This window comes from Brienomyrus brachyistius, chromosome 20, assembly GCF_023856365.1.
Source record: "Brienomyrus brachyistius isolate T26 chromosome 20, BBRACH_0.4, whole genome shotgun sequence".
In the NCBI taxonomy this organism is placed as follows: Eukaryota; Metazoa; Chordata; class Actinopteri; order Osteoglossiformes; family Mormyridae; genus Brienomyrus; species Brienomyrus brachyistius.
In genome coordinates this window covers 368,661-385,985 of record NC_064552.1, presented here as the reverse complement: position 1 = coordinate 385,985, position 17,325 = coordinate 368,661, and the positions used below count along the sequence as shown (strand labels likewise).

Genomic DNA, 17,325 nt, shown 5'->3' with positions numbered 1-17,325 from the left:
TTCTGAGGGCGTACTCACACTTGGCCCAGTCGCCTTGTACCGTGCCTGAGCATGATTACGTCATTCTCCAAACTTCTGGCCATGACTGTACTCTTTTCACAACGCAGTTTTGTAAAAGAAAATAATATATATATATACACATACACACACACAGTTTTTGAGCATGTGTACCTTGTATCACATTTGTGTGCGTGTGTGTGTGTCTGTATGTATGTATGTATGTATGTATGTATGTATGTATGTATGTATGTATGTATGTATGTATATATATATATATATATATATATATATATAAATAAATAATGAAGAAATACAGAAATGTAGTTTTTATTTATATGTTCTAGTGTTCAGTGCCAATAAATAGCCTTTCTACTTTATAATATAAAAGTGTGAAGAGGCTCTACAATAATATTATAAAATATACAGAAAAAGTTCATCAGTATTATTTTTATGACAATTAGTCGATAACTAAAAAGACACAGAAGTCTTTGGTATCTCATTTGTCATGCAGTACACGTCAGTTTATGGTATTTTGATGGTAGATTCAATACCAAAGCTATTCTAGTATCTTCCAAATAAAATTCACCAAGCAGGGCCCCCTTCAACAAAATTCCTTGACAGGGAGGGGGCTCATTTTTTCAGTAAGACAAAATACCATATTACTGTTAGGGCTGGGTGATATATCAAAAAAAAATATTGCAACGTGATTTTGAACATGCATATCGTCATTCATTTGAATATCATGAGTGTTGTAATGTAGCCTAAACACTTGCTTTCTTGCATTAAGTTATAATCATATCATCATTCTTAGAGCATAACGCCCAGCCCCAATTACCATAATACCACCCAAGCCCAGACAGTGGTCAGACAAAATGAAGAGAGGGTTTATCTTAGCCACTGGTTGTGGACTGCTGCAGGAAATACACATTCAGCTGGTGGGCTGGACATTCGTCTGGAGTCACTGTTTCTTAAAGTTATGAGAAGAGATTAAAACCAATATTTAAATACTGAAATTTTTGTAATGACTAATCAAATCAATTTCTTTTTTCCTAACAAGACGGACATCGGTATCCAAAAAGCTAACAGGAGACAGGCTGTGAGTGAGAGGAAAGAGAGAGGCTGAAGTACAGCAGACCGCAGACTGCACATGGCAGACTGCATACGGCAAACCATACAGGCCACATGGCAGACCGCAGAAGGCACATGGCAGACTGCAGATGGTAGACTGCACACAGCAGACCATACACGTCACGTCAGACTGCAGACGGCACAAGGCAGACTGCAAACGACACGTGGCAGACCTCAGATGGTAGACTGCACACAGCAGACCACACACACCACATGGAAGACCACACACGGCACATGGCAGACTGCAGATGGTAGACTGCACACGGCAGACAGCATACAGGAGACGGCACACGGCAGACAGCATACAGGAGACGGCACACGGCAGACCGCAGACGGCACACGGCAGACCGCAGACGGCACATGGCAGACCACACACGGCACATGGCAGACCACACACAGCAGATGGTACATAGCATACAGCAGACAGCACATGGCAGAGAGCACATGGCACATTGCACACTGCCATCTGCAGGTGGGGTACAGAAAGGCTCTCATGGCCACCAGCAGCCATAAGCCGAGCTTAGAGTGAAATGGAGGAGGAAGCTGTACTGCGCTGGATACCTGCAAAGATGGGGACCAGATACTCATTAGCTCCTAGCTACCAGTGACAATATCTCTCCTTTTAATTAGTACTAGCCAAGTGCTACAAAGTCACCTTATTCAAAACATTTAGCTGCTTGAAAGCCGCAGCTCACGTAACAAATGGAATCTAAGTTACACACTAAAGCTGGACAATAGAGCTGAGACACTTCATAGTAAAATGATTCATTTTAGTTGATATCAATAATTACTGATAATTGTAATAACCTGTTTTAAATAAAGACCCAAGAAAAAAGGGTTGCATTTAAGACTTCCTTTATCTAGGCATACATTTAAAAGTTTTTAATGTTAACACAACAGCGTGATAAAACAGGTTTGTAGTAATCTAACCCTCAGACGGTCCTTTTGTCTTAAATTTTGTAATGTGCAAACCTACACCCATCTTCTTCAAGCAGGGACACACTTGGTGTCCTAGCAATAAAACTCAAGGAGCAACCTCAAAAAGCAGATGTCCTTCCTAGCCACTAGAGGTCTCTGTTTAGCTTTGCTGCACTGCACATCCGAAGCACAATTGGTGAACAGTTCTAAAGCAGGTAAATGTTGATCTTACATAAAAATAGGCCTTGGGTGACTATTCAGTCCTCAGCATATTTAGAGTAGAGACAACTCTTTCTTAGTCACCTACTCCAAATGACTCCTACTCGAAATTATTCTTCCCTACTCTCATGCTCTTCCTGTGGTCATGCTCTAGGGATGTAAAAATGCACTGACGCATCGTGGTACATCGATTATTAAGGTGGTGATTCAGCTGCATCGATCTGAAACATCAAAAAGCAGTTCCAAGTTGCGCATTCATGCACTGCAGGTAGATATGTAACATCGCAGTGCCAGTGAATTTCCAAAACGTAGAATAGCAGGAGAAGGGATATCCCTCACCCCACCAACAACCTATGCGCCCCCATCCAGTGTCTACTGTATTAAACCTGTAAGAACCCTCATCCCACCTACAACCTATGCCTGCATCCAGAGTCTCCTATATTAAACCTGTAAGAACCCTCATCTCACCTACAACCTATGCCCGCGTCCAGAGTCTCCTGTATTAAACCTGTAAGAACCCTCATCCCACCTACAACCTATGCGTCTGCGTCCAGAGTCTCCTGTATTAAACCTGTAAGAACCCTCATCCCACCTACAACCTATGCGCCCGCATCCAGTGTCTCCTGTATTAAACCTGTAATATCCCTCACCCCACCTATAACCTATGCGCCCGCATCCAGTGTCTCCTGTATTAAACCTGTAAGAACCCTCACCCCACCTACAACCTATCCTTGACAACTGAAAGAAACATTAAATCTGGCTCAAAGTGAATACAGTAATAAGACAAGAGAAAAGGAAAACATTACACTACATGAGAGGCTGGCCTGCAACAGCACCAAAATATAGACACTTAAAAATCATTAGAGGCAGCACTGTGCTGGAGTCCTCCTCCAAGTTGTGACACCTTCTTGCCACCGTAATGTCCAAATAGAAGTAAAAGTGTGTGCACAACAGCCAGCCACAACTCTACACATCCATCAGATTCTCATATGAAACCAAATTCCTAAGTCTTCAACCGGACATTTGCATGACTGACAGCTAGTTAAACCACTACTCACAAAATATAATGTGGATAATTCTCAATGATTTACATGCTTCAAAGGTTTCTCAGAAGTGAAGAGGAGCAAGACATGCATTTCAGAAGATGAATAAGTGGCTCTCATCTCAATGCTCGCCCTGCTCGTGCCACTGTAGCAGCTGAAGCCACATCAGGAAGTAGCGATGTTCCTGCTATTCGACGCTCGCACTGCTTGTGTCACTGTACCAGCTGAAGTTGCATCAGAAAGCAGTGATGTCCCGGCTAGTCGACGTTCACACTTGCTTGTGCCACTGTAGCAGCCAAAGTTGCATAAGGAAGCAGTGACGTCCTGGCTATTCAATACTCACACTGCTTCTACCACTGCAGCAGCTAAAACTGCATCAGGAAACGGTGACGTCCTGGCTATTCAATACTCGCACTGCTTCTGCAACAGCTAAAACTGCATCAGGAAACGGTGACGTCCTGGCTATTCAATACTCGCACTGCTTCTGCTACTGCAACAGCTAAAACTGCATCAGGAAACGGTGACATCCTGGCTATTCAATACTCGCACTGCTTCTGCTACTGCAACAGCTAAAACTGCATCAGGAAACGGTGACGTCCTGGCTATTCAATACTCACACTGCTTCTACCACTGCAGCAGCTAAAACTGCATCAGGAAACGGTGATGTCCTGGCTATTCAATACTCGCACTGCTTCTGCTACTGCAACAGCTAAAACTGCATCAGGAAACGGTGACATCCTGGCTATTCAATACTCGCACTGCTTCTGCTACTGCAACAGCTAAAACTGCATCAGGAAACGGTGACGTCCTGGCTATTCAATACTCACACTGCTTCTACCACTGCAGCAGCTAAAACTGCATCAGGAAACGGTGATGTCCTGGCTATTCAATACTCGCACTGTTTCTGCCACTGCAGCAGCTAACACTGCATCAGGAAATGGTGACGTCCAGGCTATTCAACAATATTTATGTGGATGATTGCGTTAAAAGCACAGAACAGTTTAATGCTAAATTTACAATTCAGCCAGCGACCTACATTTACAAGCTAGACACAGCAATATCAACAAGCATGAGCAGATACCGTATTGAGGAAGACATTCTAGCCAGTGGGAGTGAATATTGACAATATGAAAATCCTTTTCAGTATATTTCTAATTTTCATTTAAAGGACAGAAGTAGTGTGTTTATGCGTTTATAGTTCAGTAGAAGAACACAGGAAGACTATAATATAATATAGCAACCAATCTGGTTTCTGTTCTCCCTTCCTGGCCCAGAGGAACAACAAACAGCAAAAAGTAAGTTGTGACTTTATTGGCAAGTACAGTGTATTTATAGTGTTTATTGGGAAGAGCACAACACAGAACCTGCGCAGGAAACAGGCTCCATTCATAGAAACATACAAAACATAAGTTTATGTAGATAATCCTCACAGATGCTGTGCAGTAGCTATATGACCATGATAACCAAAGGAGAACCATTTCTAAGCTTCTGGAAGCTCATCTTAAAAGGAAATGGCTCAAAATGCAAATACTCGCACTGGCAAATAAACACCAGGCGTAGTTGCAGTCTGCTCAGCATCTCAAATATAAAATCATGTCACACTAGCAAAAACTTTTATAAGTTAATTCTAAATATGAACCAATATGAGCTAATATTAGATGATAACCTACTAAAGCAGGGAAAGCAAAGTAATATGGGTTTTTCGTTTATTAATTTATGCAATCTCACTTCTCAATATTGACAGGACAATGCTAAAATCCAATACATTTCTATAATTTTAATTTTATTATAAATGCTATATTGTGTTAAATATTATTCATGTTCAGATTTTTAGTTAGTTTAAAACAGTTTAACAGCCCACAACCTCACTTGGAACAAGTGTAAAAATGAAATACATGTACTATATGGGCTCTGCACACACCACAAGCATGGAACATACGCAGTGTGCAAAGCACTACTTGCCTTCATCCCCCTGCTAACGGATGCAGTAGTGCTTCCTACAAAGCAAATAACATCACTACAAATAAGCAATAGCCTGTCTGAAGGGAGAGGCAAAAGGGACAAGATTCCTAGATCAATGTCACCATCTACTGGTGGAAAAGTAATATGACAACACTGAAAAGTGAAATTAAGGCTGCACTCACACTTGGCCAGGTTTCCCTGGACCATGCCTGAGCACGATTGCCCCCTCCCCCCTCCCACTCTCCTGTTGGTCTCTGACTTTTTTTTTTATTGATGAAAACACAGGAAGGTAAGCGCTCTCTCACAGCAGGACAGAATTCATGATTAATGTCCACATTTTGTGGATTATTTGGAGTCATTTTGGGCCCGATGACACACAGATTTATCAAGTACACAACGTGACAGTTTTATTTATTCGTGCTGCACCAATAAGATGCCACATTTTACCATATATATCAGAGTTTGTGTAGACTAATGTTGCACGGGATACTTGTACTGAAAAGGTACTGTGGTGACCTTTTGCAATCCATTTGGTATTAATGATACTAATTACAGCATTACAAACATTGCCAATGCTATATATCGCTAATCAGAACCATGGGCTCAATATGTCAGAATGCAATTAAACCCTATGTCAGAATTTCACGCAACATCCATCCATGCATTTTCTGAAACTACTTGTCCTACTCAGAGTCAGGAGCCTATCCTGAGATTACTACTAAAAAGAGCATAGAGGTACAGGTGTATGTTATATCAGTAGGTAATAACCATGTATTAAATATTTTCACTTAAAATCTTTGCACATAATGATAATTGTTACATGTTTATTTTTAGCATCACATTCTTTTTTCTGAATATTTGTGTACATTGTAAACAGGTTTGCACCACATTTACTTTGTTTTCACTACGTCCACTGTCTTTGTTCCTTGTCAGTTTGGCTCCATATGCATGTTCCTCCATGTACCATTTCTTGCAGCTGTACGCACCAGAATTTCCCCCAGGTATCAATAAAGTTAACCTTGTTAATCTTAACCTTGTATTTAACTGACCAAGTTAAATTTGCTGACAAGCACAGATCATGACATCGTGCATTTGATACCATGATACCGAAATATCAATACCAAAGTCTGATGTTTTTATTGTTCAAATATTCATAAACAAATGGCATGCTTCAGCAAGCTAGAATCATATACTAGTTGCGCTTCATGAAAATAACATAAATCTGATATCTGAATCCCATTTCTAAAAGCTAGAGGTTGTTGGAACAAGGACAACATTGTATTCCCTGGACGGTCCCACCCCCTACATCTAATTCCTGCCCCTACCACACCCTCTAACCTCTACAATCTTGTCTTCCTACAACCTCTTCCTTTTTCTAAAATAAATCTTTATTAGTTGCCCAACTTTGACTTTTCTCGGTGTAATCGGGTTCACCGGATCCGCATTCTCTCGGCGCAATCGGGTTCACCGGATCCGCATTCTCTCGGCGCAATCGGGTTCACCGGATCCGCATTCTCTCGGCGCAATCGGGTTCACCGGATCCGCATTCTCTCGGCGCAATCGGGTTCACCGGATCCGCATTCTCTCGGCGCAATCGGGTTCACCGGATCCGCATTCTCTCGGCGCAATCGGGTTCACCGGATCCGCATTCTCTCGGCGCAATCGGGTTCACCGGATCCGCATTCTCTCGGCGCAATCGGGTTCACCGGATCCGCATTCTCTCGGTGCAATCGGGTTCACCGGATCCGCATTCTCTCGGTGCAATCGGGTTCACCGGATCCGCATTCTCTCGGTGCAATCGGGTTCACCGGATCCGCATTCTCTCGGTGCAATCGGGTTCACCGGATCCGCATTCTCTCGGTGCAATCGGGTTCACCGGATCCGCATTCTCTCGGTGTAATCAGTTCAACGGATCTGCATTCTCTCAGTGTCATCGGGTTCTCCGGATCAGCATTTTCTCGGTGTAATCGGGTTCACTGGATCCGCACCTGTGGCAGTCATTTCCTGTCCCACCACTAAATGACACTACTTCAGTTTAGGTGCCATATGCCTCTAAATGAACTAGACCCCAGATCATCACATATACAAAATTCCTGGGAAGTTTGAAAAAGAGCTGACAAATACTTTTAGAGTTACTGTGTGTACAAGACCAAATGTCTTCTACAACCTTCAGTCCCTTCCTTTGCTGCCACATGGTCCCGCTGCTTCATTTCTGGTGTCTTTGGAAAACAATGGATCACCAGGACAGACTTTATTATGGTTTAAAAACATGTCACAGGCCATCTAAAACCATCTAAAGCAGTGGTTCATTGATATTTTACACTGCATACCACCTCAAAAGTTTTATCCTCTTTCTGTACCACCATATTGTCATTCTGCTTGATGGTCAAGAACAATACTACAACGCGACTAATGTGTTCCTGAAGAAAGTTGCGTTCACTCAAATCGTGTATTAAAATACACTGCTCAAAAAAATTAAAGGAACTCAATGGGTGCTCTCTCAGATATCTATACTGATAAGGACAGGGTAATGTGTTAGGAACGAAAGGATGCCACATCGTTTGATGGAAATTAAATATATCAACCTACAGAGAGCTGAATTCAAAAAGACCCCGAAAATCAAAGTGAAAAAATGATGCGGCAGGCTAGTCCATTTTGCCAAAACCTTCATTGCAGCAACCAAAATTGTGCTCAGTAATTTGTATGGTCCCCAAGTGCTTGAATGCATGCCTGACAAAGTTGGGGAATGCTCCTAGTGAGAAAATAAATAAACCCTAAATATACCTCTCATAGCTAACTTGATTGCCACTTTCAACGATAAAACTTTATAAAAATTAACGTCCTTTTCAAAACACACTTTGTTAAACACGGTGTTGCCTCTATAAAACATATTGATCGTTGTACACTTAAGAGGACATGTTATGCTTGAAAGTCTTTTTACACAAATTTAAAGCTTGCTTACGAAAATTCGAAAGCTTTACGGGAAATTTACTATACCAAAAATCATACGGCAAAATAAATCTCAGACCACCACGCATCGCAAATAATACATCTGGAATGTAACACCATGGGGCACTGTCTCCAAACAAACAGTGCCGTATCCAATTCATTTTATGCATGGTATTAAGAGTAGTAAAATCCAGGGCATTAAACCTCCATTACTATAGCTTCTAATCTTAATGTGTTCTGCCTGATTTTTCCCCATACAAGTTAAAATAATAGAGAACCAGCACCACAGTACACCACCACTTATGCTAAACAGCGCCACCAGCACCAGAGCAGGCCGCTTATGCTAAACGGCGCCACCAGCACCAGAGCAGGCCGCTTATGCTAAACGGCGCCACCAGCACCAGAGCAGGCCGCTTATGCTAAACGGCGCCACCAGCACCACAGCACGCCGCTTATGCTAAACGGCGCCACCAGCACCAGAGCAGGCCGCTTATGCTAAACGGCGCCACCAGCACCACAGCACGCCGCTTATGCTAAACGGCGCCACCAGCACCACAGCAGGCCGCTTATGCTAAACGGCGCCACCAGCACCACAGCAGGCCGCTTATGCTAAACGGCGCCAGTTTTAAAGGGGGCAAGTAGAACACTGGATGATGACTTTAACCAACAATTCACTGCTGATTTGTTTAGGTAATACATACACAATTCAGCATTCCAAATCCTTCCTGCCTCCAGACCAATGCTGGCTATGGCATTTCTCACCTGAACACTTTAAATATGTTCAGTCCTTTAATCTGGTCTGTCTAAAAACACAATTAATGTTTAGGTGGCAGCAAAAAGCCATTTCTCCTGAACAGAGGCACCCAGGTCATATAACAGCCTCACTACTCATAGCAAACACAGTCCTCCTACGCTAGCAGTATGCCAAGAGCAGTGTATCTGATGTATTTTATCTACACTTTACTCAGTAAGATGTGCAGTTGGTGAAGAGGAGTAAGGTGTAAGAAGTGTGTACAGGGTAACTGAACTTTGACAAAGGTGGAACTGATGAATGACTAAAGAAGGAAAGCGAGTGGTAATGAGTGTCTCTCTAAGGTGGACTCGCACTGGCTTTTCAAGGCAGCCTCGGGCTGAAGGAGCACATAGACCCGTAACTACAAATGCACGGTTATCCGAGGCATGAGATCACTGCCAAAGCGGTCAGGTCCTTAAGGATGCTCTGCTGCTGTACCATCAGAATTCGGCACCCTATGGCAGCTTCTCCTGTAGCTGTTGCACTGCACCACTTTAACTGCTCATTGACAGCAGGGCCAGTTTCACAGGAGACAAAGCTTTTAAAGCTCTCGGTCAAACTTCAGAATTGAACCAAAGGGGACAAAAGGGATGCAGACTCACAAAGTCCTTCTCCAGCTTGTCCATCTCCTGCTTGTAGCTCTTCAACCTGCTGTTGTACATGCCTCTGCTCTGGGCTGGTATCTCCCGCACCTCTAGGTCCATCTGCTCCAGCTACAAAAACAAGGAGCACTTTAACCTTCTTGCACATGTATCAGACAGGAAGCAGCGCCTACCATGCCAGGAGGTGGAGCTTTTCTGTACTCTACAGACCTTCATTTACTACAATTTAAGCAGATTAGTAGGGCACCTAAAATATTAGAGGTATTTTATAATGCCCAAAACTTAGGAATCAGTATAAATTCATGAAGCGGGCTTTGTATTCTGATGAAATTTGGCATGTGAATTACATGCATCTTTCAGACTTTAGAAATATTTATTTAAAAATCACTTTGAGATGTAGCCTTTTATTTGCACCACAGTGTTTTCTTATAAGCTATAACTTTTTTGTTACTTCAGCCTCATGGCACAGCAATAGCTTGTTGAAGAGCCAAATTCAATTTTCTCATTTCAAGGTCGAAGTTCATCTAGCAATCGGCATTTTTTTTTGGATCGGATTATTAAAACAGTGAAGGCTGGGAGTAACAAGTAATTTCTTAATGAAATACATACATTTTCATATCATTTGTATATAATACAGTAACCTGCTACTTGATCGTGAGAGAAGCACCCCAAATGTGCCCAAGTTTTTTATTCATTTATTTAATGCTGTATTTGAGTAAAGGGCATGTGGAGAGAGGGGAAATGTCTCCCACTCAAGTGAGAAGAAAGTACTGTACTCTTTGCATGCTTTCAAATTAAAAAAAAAAAAAATATTCAAGGCTCCTTGTGTTGGAGTTACAAGGCTCTGAAACAAATAGATAAATGAATGAATGAACCAACAAACAAAGAAATCACTGAAACTACACACTAATATCACTCTAAAATCAAATGAATAGCCAAGAGAGCACCTGAGAGATTCTGTTACCTGTGATGTAGAAAAGGTGCTGTATTTTTGAAAAGCATATTTTTGAGCTCTGAAAGGTTTCTGTAATTCACATGCTACATTTCATCAACCAAAAATGGTGAAGGAAAAACTAGATGCTCCTCTACTTACTAACTTTCAACTTACAAACTTTCAGACATACGAACGAAGAGGACTGCATGTCCAAATTGTGTTCATTGGGCTCCCGTTTCCTGTCCACAACATCAATTTTTTTTCTAAGCGCCAATTCTGCCTAGTACGACTTTTGGCTGCTACTCCTGCCGTGCAGCAGCGTAGCGTGCGTACTCACAGCATCCTAGTTCAAATGATGTTTCAAATAACGACTTATGAACATTTCAAGTTACAAATGGCCGTTCGGAATGTATCTCGTTCGTAAGTAGAGGAGCTTCTGTATTTATTTTTGGTATTGATTTAAAATGAAATGACCCAAAAACAAATTACAAATGAATAAAAATGGCAGATGAGCTACAACAGCAATATAACTGTGACTGATAATGAATGTTGCTGATATGGGAAACTTTCAAAATTCATTATTCAGAAAAACAGGTGAACAAAACGAGAGATGAAAGACATACCAGCTCCCGGACTTCCTCAAGCTTTTTGTCGACATTTAAAACCAGCTGTGTCTTCTCCTCTGCAAGGGAAAAACCAAAGACTATTAATCAGCTGAGGTACAAAACTCTTTCAAGCCAATTCCCCATTTACATTTACTGTCTCTTTGCATATAAATGCACATCTGATGTGGGTAGAGGACATTTTCTGCACTGACTCAAGGAGCAAGCCATCAGAAATTCACACTGTGCAGAACATAAAGTCATCAGATTACAGTCCCTCTGCCCTGCACACGGCCTCCACTCTCCCTCCCTACACTCTGTGCACATCTTTTTTTCATATTGGGCATTTAATTGGAATCCCAAGGGAATTTTAAGCAGAAATAGATCCTTGAGGTACAGCAGTAATACCTTGAAGCATATCATGATAATTATCAACACCAAGTGACTGAGAAAAAATTATCACCATAAAATATTTTGCATATAATCTAGCCTAATTTTGGAGTTTAAGATTACATTTTACCATCGGAAATTTGAGGTCTCTGGAGGTCGAAAAGACAACTAAGTGATCTAGGCAGGTTTCTGTTTCAGCACCATGGCTAGCTTCACTGTGCAGCTAACCAGCTAACGAAAGCCAAACAGTGTAGTATAAGGTCAACAAACCAAAGGAAAAGTAAAAGCAAGCAAATCAAAATTACCATTACCAAACCTGGTAAGATTTGTTGACAAAATTGAAAACCAGATGAGAAAATTAAAGGCAATGGATACCACTCATCTGGACAAAGTACATACACAAATCCCCTAAAAACAGAGCAGTAAAATGAGCAGAAGCTGTGTTAGTGTTCTAGCAAGAGTAATGAGGACTCTATCCCCAAAGGCTCCATTACGACAGGCTTTGGCAGAGCTTCATTTCATCACTTTATTTCATACACATAAGAATTTTCATTTAAGAAATTTGCAGTGGGTAACTACTTTACACCTTAAGTCACCAGCCATTTTCATGACTGATGCTACAAAGACATATCTGGTTTCTGACCTTCTTAAAACACGAAGGACCAGTAAAAAGTATAAATCTTTCTGGGCAAGCAGGCAGTGCTCACATTCAGAAATTTTATAACTGGTCAATAATTTAAAAGCAAGTACTACTCTTTATACTGAATACATGAGCTGATCAACAGAGGCAGCACTACACATTTCATCAGAATATCCCACATATTTCAAAGTCATATCACCCTTGAGGGCACTGACTCCTCTGCTCATTAAATACATTTTTAAAACATGTGTACAGCCGCAGAGGCCACATAATAAACAGCCAGGGGCATTTTCCAAGGAATGAAACAATGCTTTGACTCCCAAATGCAGCATGTCAGTATTCCAGCGGCAAGGTGCAGCAAAAACTCCCTGACTCTGTTAACATCCAGGCCAGCAATGGGCAAACCCAGTCAGAATATAACTTATATATTTTGTTCAATTATTAATAACCTGTGATTGACAACCGTCCAGTTTCAAAAAGCACCATTCATGTAGAACAGACAAAGACCTTGTTGCCCCTCTCCATCCTATGCCAACATTTTTAAGAAGGAGGGCAGTTTGAGTCACCAATGAGAAACGAGCATGGCTGCTTCACTTCTTATACTATATTCTTTGTCATGAGCAATACTAACAATAAGTGCAACAGGGACTAGAGAAGCAGGCAGCTTTGTTACCACTATTACTGTGAGAAGAAATAAAATAGGCTCATATCAGACAACATTTCTAAGGAGCACAATATGAATTCAAACACCACTGAAGACACAGCAATCCACACAATGGGAACAATGGGTTAGGGGCCTAAGGCAAAATAAGTAGGGATGGGACGATCCACATTTTTTCAGTTGTGATCCGATTCCGATATACAATTTCCGATACAGCTTCTGATAAAAGAGCTCTTTTTACTTTAATATTTGAATATAACATATTATATATATATATATATATATATATATATATATATATATATATATATATATATATATATATATATATATATATATATATATACATATACATATATATATATATATATATACATATATATATATATATATATATATATATATATATATATATATATATACATATACATATATATATATATATATATATATATATATATATATATACACACACACACACACACACACACACACACACACACACACACACACACACACACTTTATATATTATGAATATTTTTATACTACCAAATACAGATGAAATATGCATACCAAAAAATGTTTAATCAGGCTACTGGTGACATGCATAACGCACTGTTCCACCTCATTTGTATATCTTGTTTTACACGTTTTTGAGGCATTTTGCAGTTCAGTTTGAATATCTTCCAAGCGAGGATACGCGAGTGCCGAATGCTTAAAATGCCCCACAATTTTTCTCCCACAACAACAGTGTCATTTCATTGCAATAGCAGCTCTTTGTGTATCACAAGCTGTAGCGAGTGCATAAAACAGCCCAAGCTCGCAAGTCCCAAAATATCCACTGCTTTTCTCATACTACTGGCATTGTCCTGCACAATTGCAAGCACTTTATTTAGTAGGATGTTCCATTGCATGCTACTCCCACCTCTCAAAACGTTTTTACAAAAATTGCAAATCACAGTGCTACTAGTTGTTGTTAAAAGTGAAAAATACTTCCAGACCATCATCCGCTTGTGTTATCAATGCGGGTGACATCACAGCAGGAGGAAGTCACTGTGCTCACACCCAATGTGTGTCAGAAAAACTGAGTGGCAGACTTAATGATCGGCTTGAATGCTGCAAAAAAAACATCTAAAATGTGAAAGAGCTGTCATGTAATTGACTGTAGAAAAAAAAGTATCACAAAATATGAGCTATCTATTTAGAGACGTTTTTTAGATACCTGATCTGTCAAACAAATCTGGATCTGCACTGATGCATCGCTAAATATAAGTCAGACAAAGCTTAAAAAAGCGGGCAGACAGTCACATAGGGATTAATCAAAGCGGGCAGAGGGCCCAACACTCACACAGGGACTAACCAAAGCGGGCAGAGGGCCCGACAGTCACACAGGGATTAACCAAAGCGGGCAGAGGGCCCGACAGTCACACATGGATTAACCAAAGCGGGCAGAGGACCCAACACTCACACAGGGACTAACCAAAAGTGACAGAGGGCCCGACAGTCACACATGGACTGACCAAATCGGGCAGAGGGCCCGACAGTCACACATGGACTAACCAAAGCGGGCAGAGGGCCCGACACTCACACAGGGATTAACCAAAGCGGGCAGAGGGCCCGACAATCACACAGGGATTCACCAAAGCGGGCAGAGGGCCCGACAGTCACACATGGACTAACCAAAGCGGGCAGAGGGCCCGACACTCACACAGGGATTAAGCAAAGCGGGCAGAGGGCCCGACAATCACACAGGGATTCACCAAAGCGGGCAGAGGGCCCGACAGTCACACAGGGACTAACCAAAGCGGGCAGAGGGCCCGACAGTCAAACAGGGACTAACCAAAGCGGGCAGAGGGCCCGACAGTCACACATGGATTAACCAAAGCGGGCAGAGGGCCCGACAGTCACACAGGGATTCACCAAAGCGGGCAGAGGGCCCGACAGTCACACATGAACTAACCAAAGCGGGCAGAGGGCCCGACAGTCACACAGGGACTAACCAAAGCGGGCAGAGGGCCCGACAGTCACACAGGGACTAACCAAAGCGGGCAGAGGGCCCGACAGTCACACAGGGACTAACCAAAGCGGGCAGAGGGCCCGACAGTCACACATGAACTAACCAAAGCGGGCAGAGGGCCCGACACTCACACAGGGATTAACCAAAGCGGGCAGAGGGCCCGACAATCACACAGGGATTCACCAAAGCGGGCAGAGGGCCCGACAGTCACACATGGACTAACCAAAGCGGGCAGAGGGCCCGACACTCACACAGGGATTAAGCAAAGCGGGCAGAGGGCCCGACAATCACACAGGGATTCACCAAAGCGGGCAGAGGGCCCGACAGTCACACAGGGACTAACCAAAGCGGGCAGAGGGCCCGATAGTCACACATGGATTAACCAAAGCGGGCAGAGGGCCCGACAGTCACACAGGGATTAACCAAAGCGGGCAGAGGGCCCGACAATCACACAGGGATTCACCAAAGCGGGCAGAGGGCCCGACAGTCACACAGGGACTAACCAAAGCGGGCAGAGGGCCCGACAGTCAAACAGGGACTAACCAAAGCGGGCAGAGGGCCCGACAGTCACACATGGATTAACCAAAGCGGGCAGAGGGCCCGACAGTCACACAGGGATTCACCAAAGCGGGCAGAGGGCCCGACAGTCACACATGAACTAACCAAAGCGGGCAGAGGGCCCGACAGTCACACAGGGACTAACCAAAGCGGGCAGAGGGCCCGACAGTCACACAGGGACTAACCAAAGCGGGCAGAGGGCCCGACAGTCACACAGGGACTAACCAAAGCGGGCAGAGGGCCCGACAGTCACACATGAACTAACCAAAGCGGGCAGAGGGCCCGACACTCACACAGGGATTAACCAAAGCGGGCAGAGGGCCCGACAATCACACAGGGATTCACCAAAGCGGGCAGAGGGCCCGACAGTCACACATGGACTAACCAAAGCGGGCAGAGGGCCCGACACTCACACAGGGATTAAGCAAAGCGGGCAGAGGGCCCGACAATCACACAGGGATTCACCAAAGCGGGCAGAGGGCCCGACAGTCACACAGGGACTAACCAAAGCGGGCAGAGGGCCCGATAGTCACACATGGATTAACCAAAGCGGGCAGAGGGCCCGACAGTCACACATGGACTAACTAAAGCGGGCAGAGGGACCGACAGTCACACAGGGATTCACCAAAGCGGGCAGAGAGCCCGACAGTCACACATGAACTAACCAAAGCGAGCAGAGGGCCCGACAGTCACACATGGACTAACCAAAGCGGGCAGAGGGCCCGACAGTCACACAGGGACTAACCAAAGCGGGCAGAGGGCCCGACAGTCACACAGGGACTAACCAAAGCGGGCAGAGGGACCGACACTCACACAGGGACTAACCAAAGAGGGCAGAGGGACCGACAGTCACACAGGGACTAACCAAAGCGGGCAGAGCGCCCGACAGTCACACAGGGACTAACCAAAGCGGGCAGAGGGCCCGACAGTCACACATGAACTAACCAAAGCCGGCAGAGGGCCCGACAGTCACACATGAACTAACCAAAGCGGGCAGAGGGCCCGACAGTCACACATGAACTAACCAAAGCGGGCAGAGGGCCCGACAGTCACACATGAACTAACCAAAGCGGGCAGAGGGCCCGACAGTCACACAGGGACTAACCAAAGCGGGCAGAGGGCCCGACAGTCACACAGGGACTAACCAAAGCGGGCAGAGGGCCCGACAGTCACACAGGGACTAACCAAAGCGGGCAGAGGGCCCGACAGTCACACAGGGACTAACCAAAGCCGGCAGAGGGCCCGACAATCACACATGAACTAACCAAAGCGGGCAGAGGGCCCGACAGTCACACAGGGACTAACCAAAGCGGCCAGAGGGCCCGACAGTCACACAGGGACTAACCAAAGCGGGGTGTATTTCAATGAACTGGAACTATATGACTGCTGACACACTACAACCGGTTAGGGACAACATTAAGTTACCATTTAAATCGAGAGGCCGGTACACCTGCCTAATTAAACCTAATAAATATCGTTACATTTAAAGCTACACGTCTTGATAAAATCTTCTAGAACACGACATTCATTTGAGGCAGTCGGAATTTTTACCGTTGTGAAAGCTCGGTGTAAAACATTTCAAGTAATATTAGCTACGGGCGAACTGTTGACAAGCACTAGCTGAAGGCAACCGGCTAACCAGCCGTCGAGCGTAGTTAACCTACCTCCAGCGAGCTTGGGAACTCTCCCTATTTTGTTGGTTATTTCTGCCGTCAGAGTCGCAAAGTCCTGCTCGTATGTTTCAAAATCCGACGACATGACGGCCTTTACAGTTTAGAAGTAATTCGACAGTTCGAGACTAACAATACGAAATCAATAATCCGCTAATCGTCAGATATGCGTCATTTCCGGAGTTACAAACAAATATGTCTGGTCGTAAACTGAGTTGTAAGTGACGGCTGTTGTTCA

General features: G+C 43.7%; 1 protein-coding gene across 4 annotated transcripts in view; it reads right to left on the bottom strand.

The window, feature by feature from the left end:
• The window catches only part of vti1a (vesicle transport through interaction with t-SNAREs 1A), a 105,319-nt gene extending 88,034 nt beyond the window's left edge, over positions 1-17,285 (bottom strand). For 2 of the 4 annotated variants that reach the window (XM_048986977.1, XM_048986975.1), the window contains exons 1-3: positions 17,082-17,285; positions 11,172-11,230; positions 9,615-9,725 (exon numbers count right to left, since the gene is read on the bottom strand). In XM_048986977.1, coding sequence (XP_048842934.1) covers positions 9,615-9,725; positions 11,172-11,230; positions 17,082-17,175 — 264 coding nt within the window. In that variant the 5' untranslated portion in view covers positions 17,176-17,285. The remainder of the gene's footprint in view (positions 1-9,614; positions 9,726-11,171; positions 11,231-17,081) is intronic. The other 2 variants (XM_048986978.1, XM_048986976.1) reach the window with 2 other exon arrangements.
• Between the last annotated feature and the right edge of the window lie 40 nt (positions 17,286-17,325).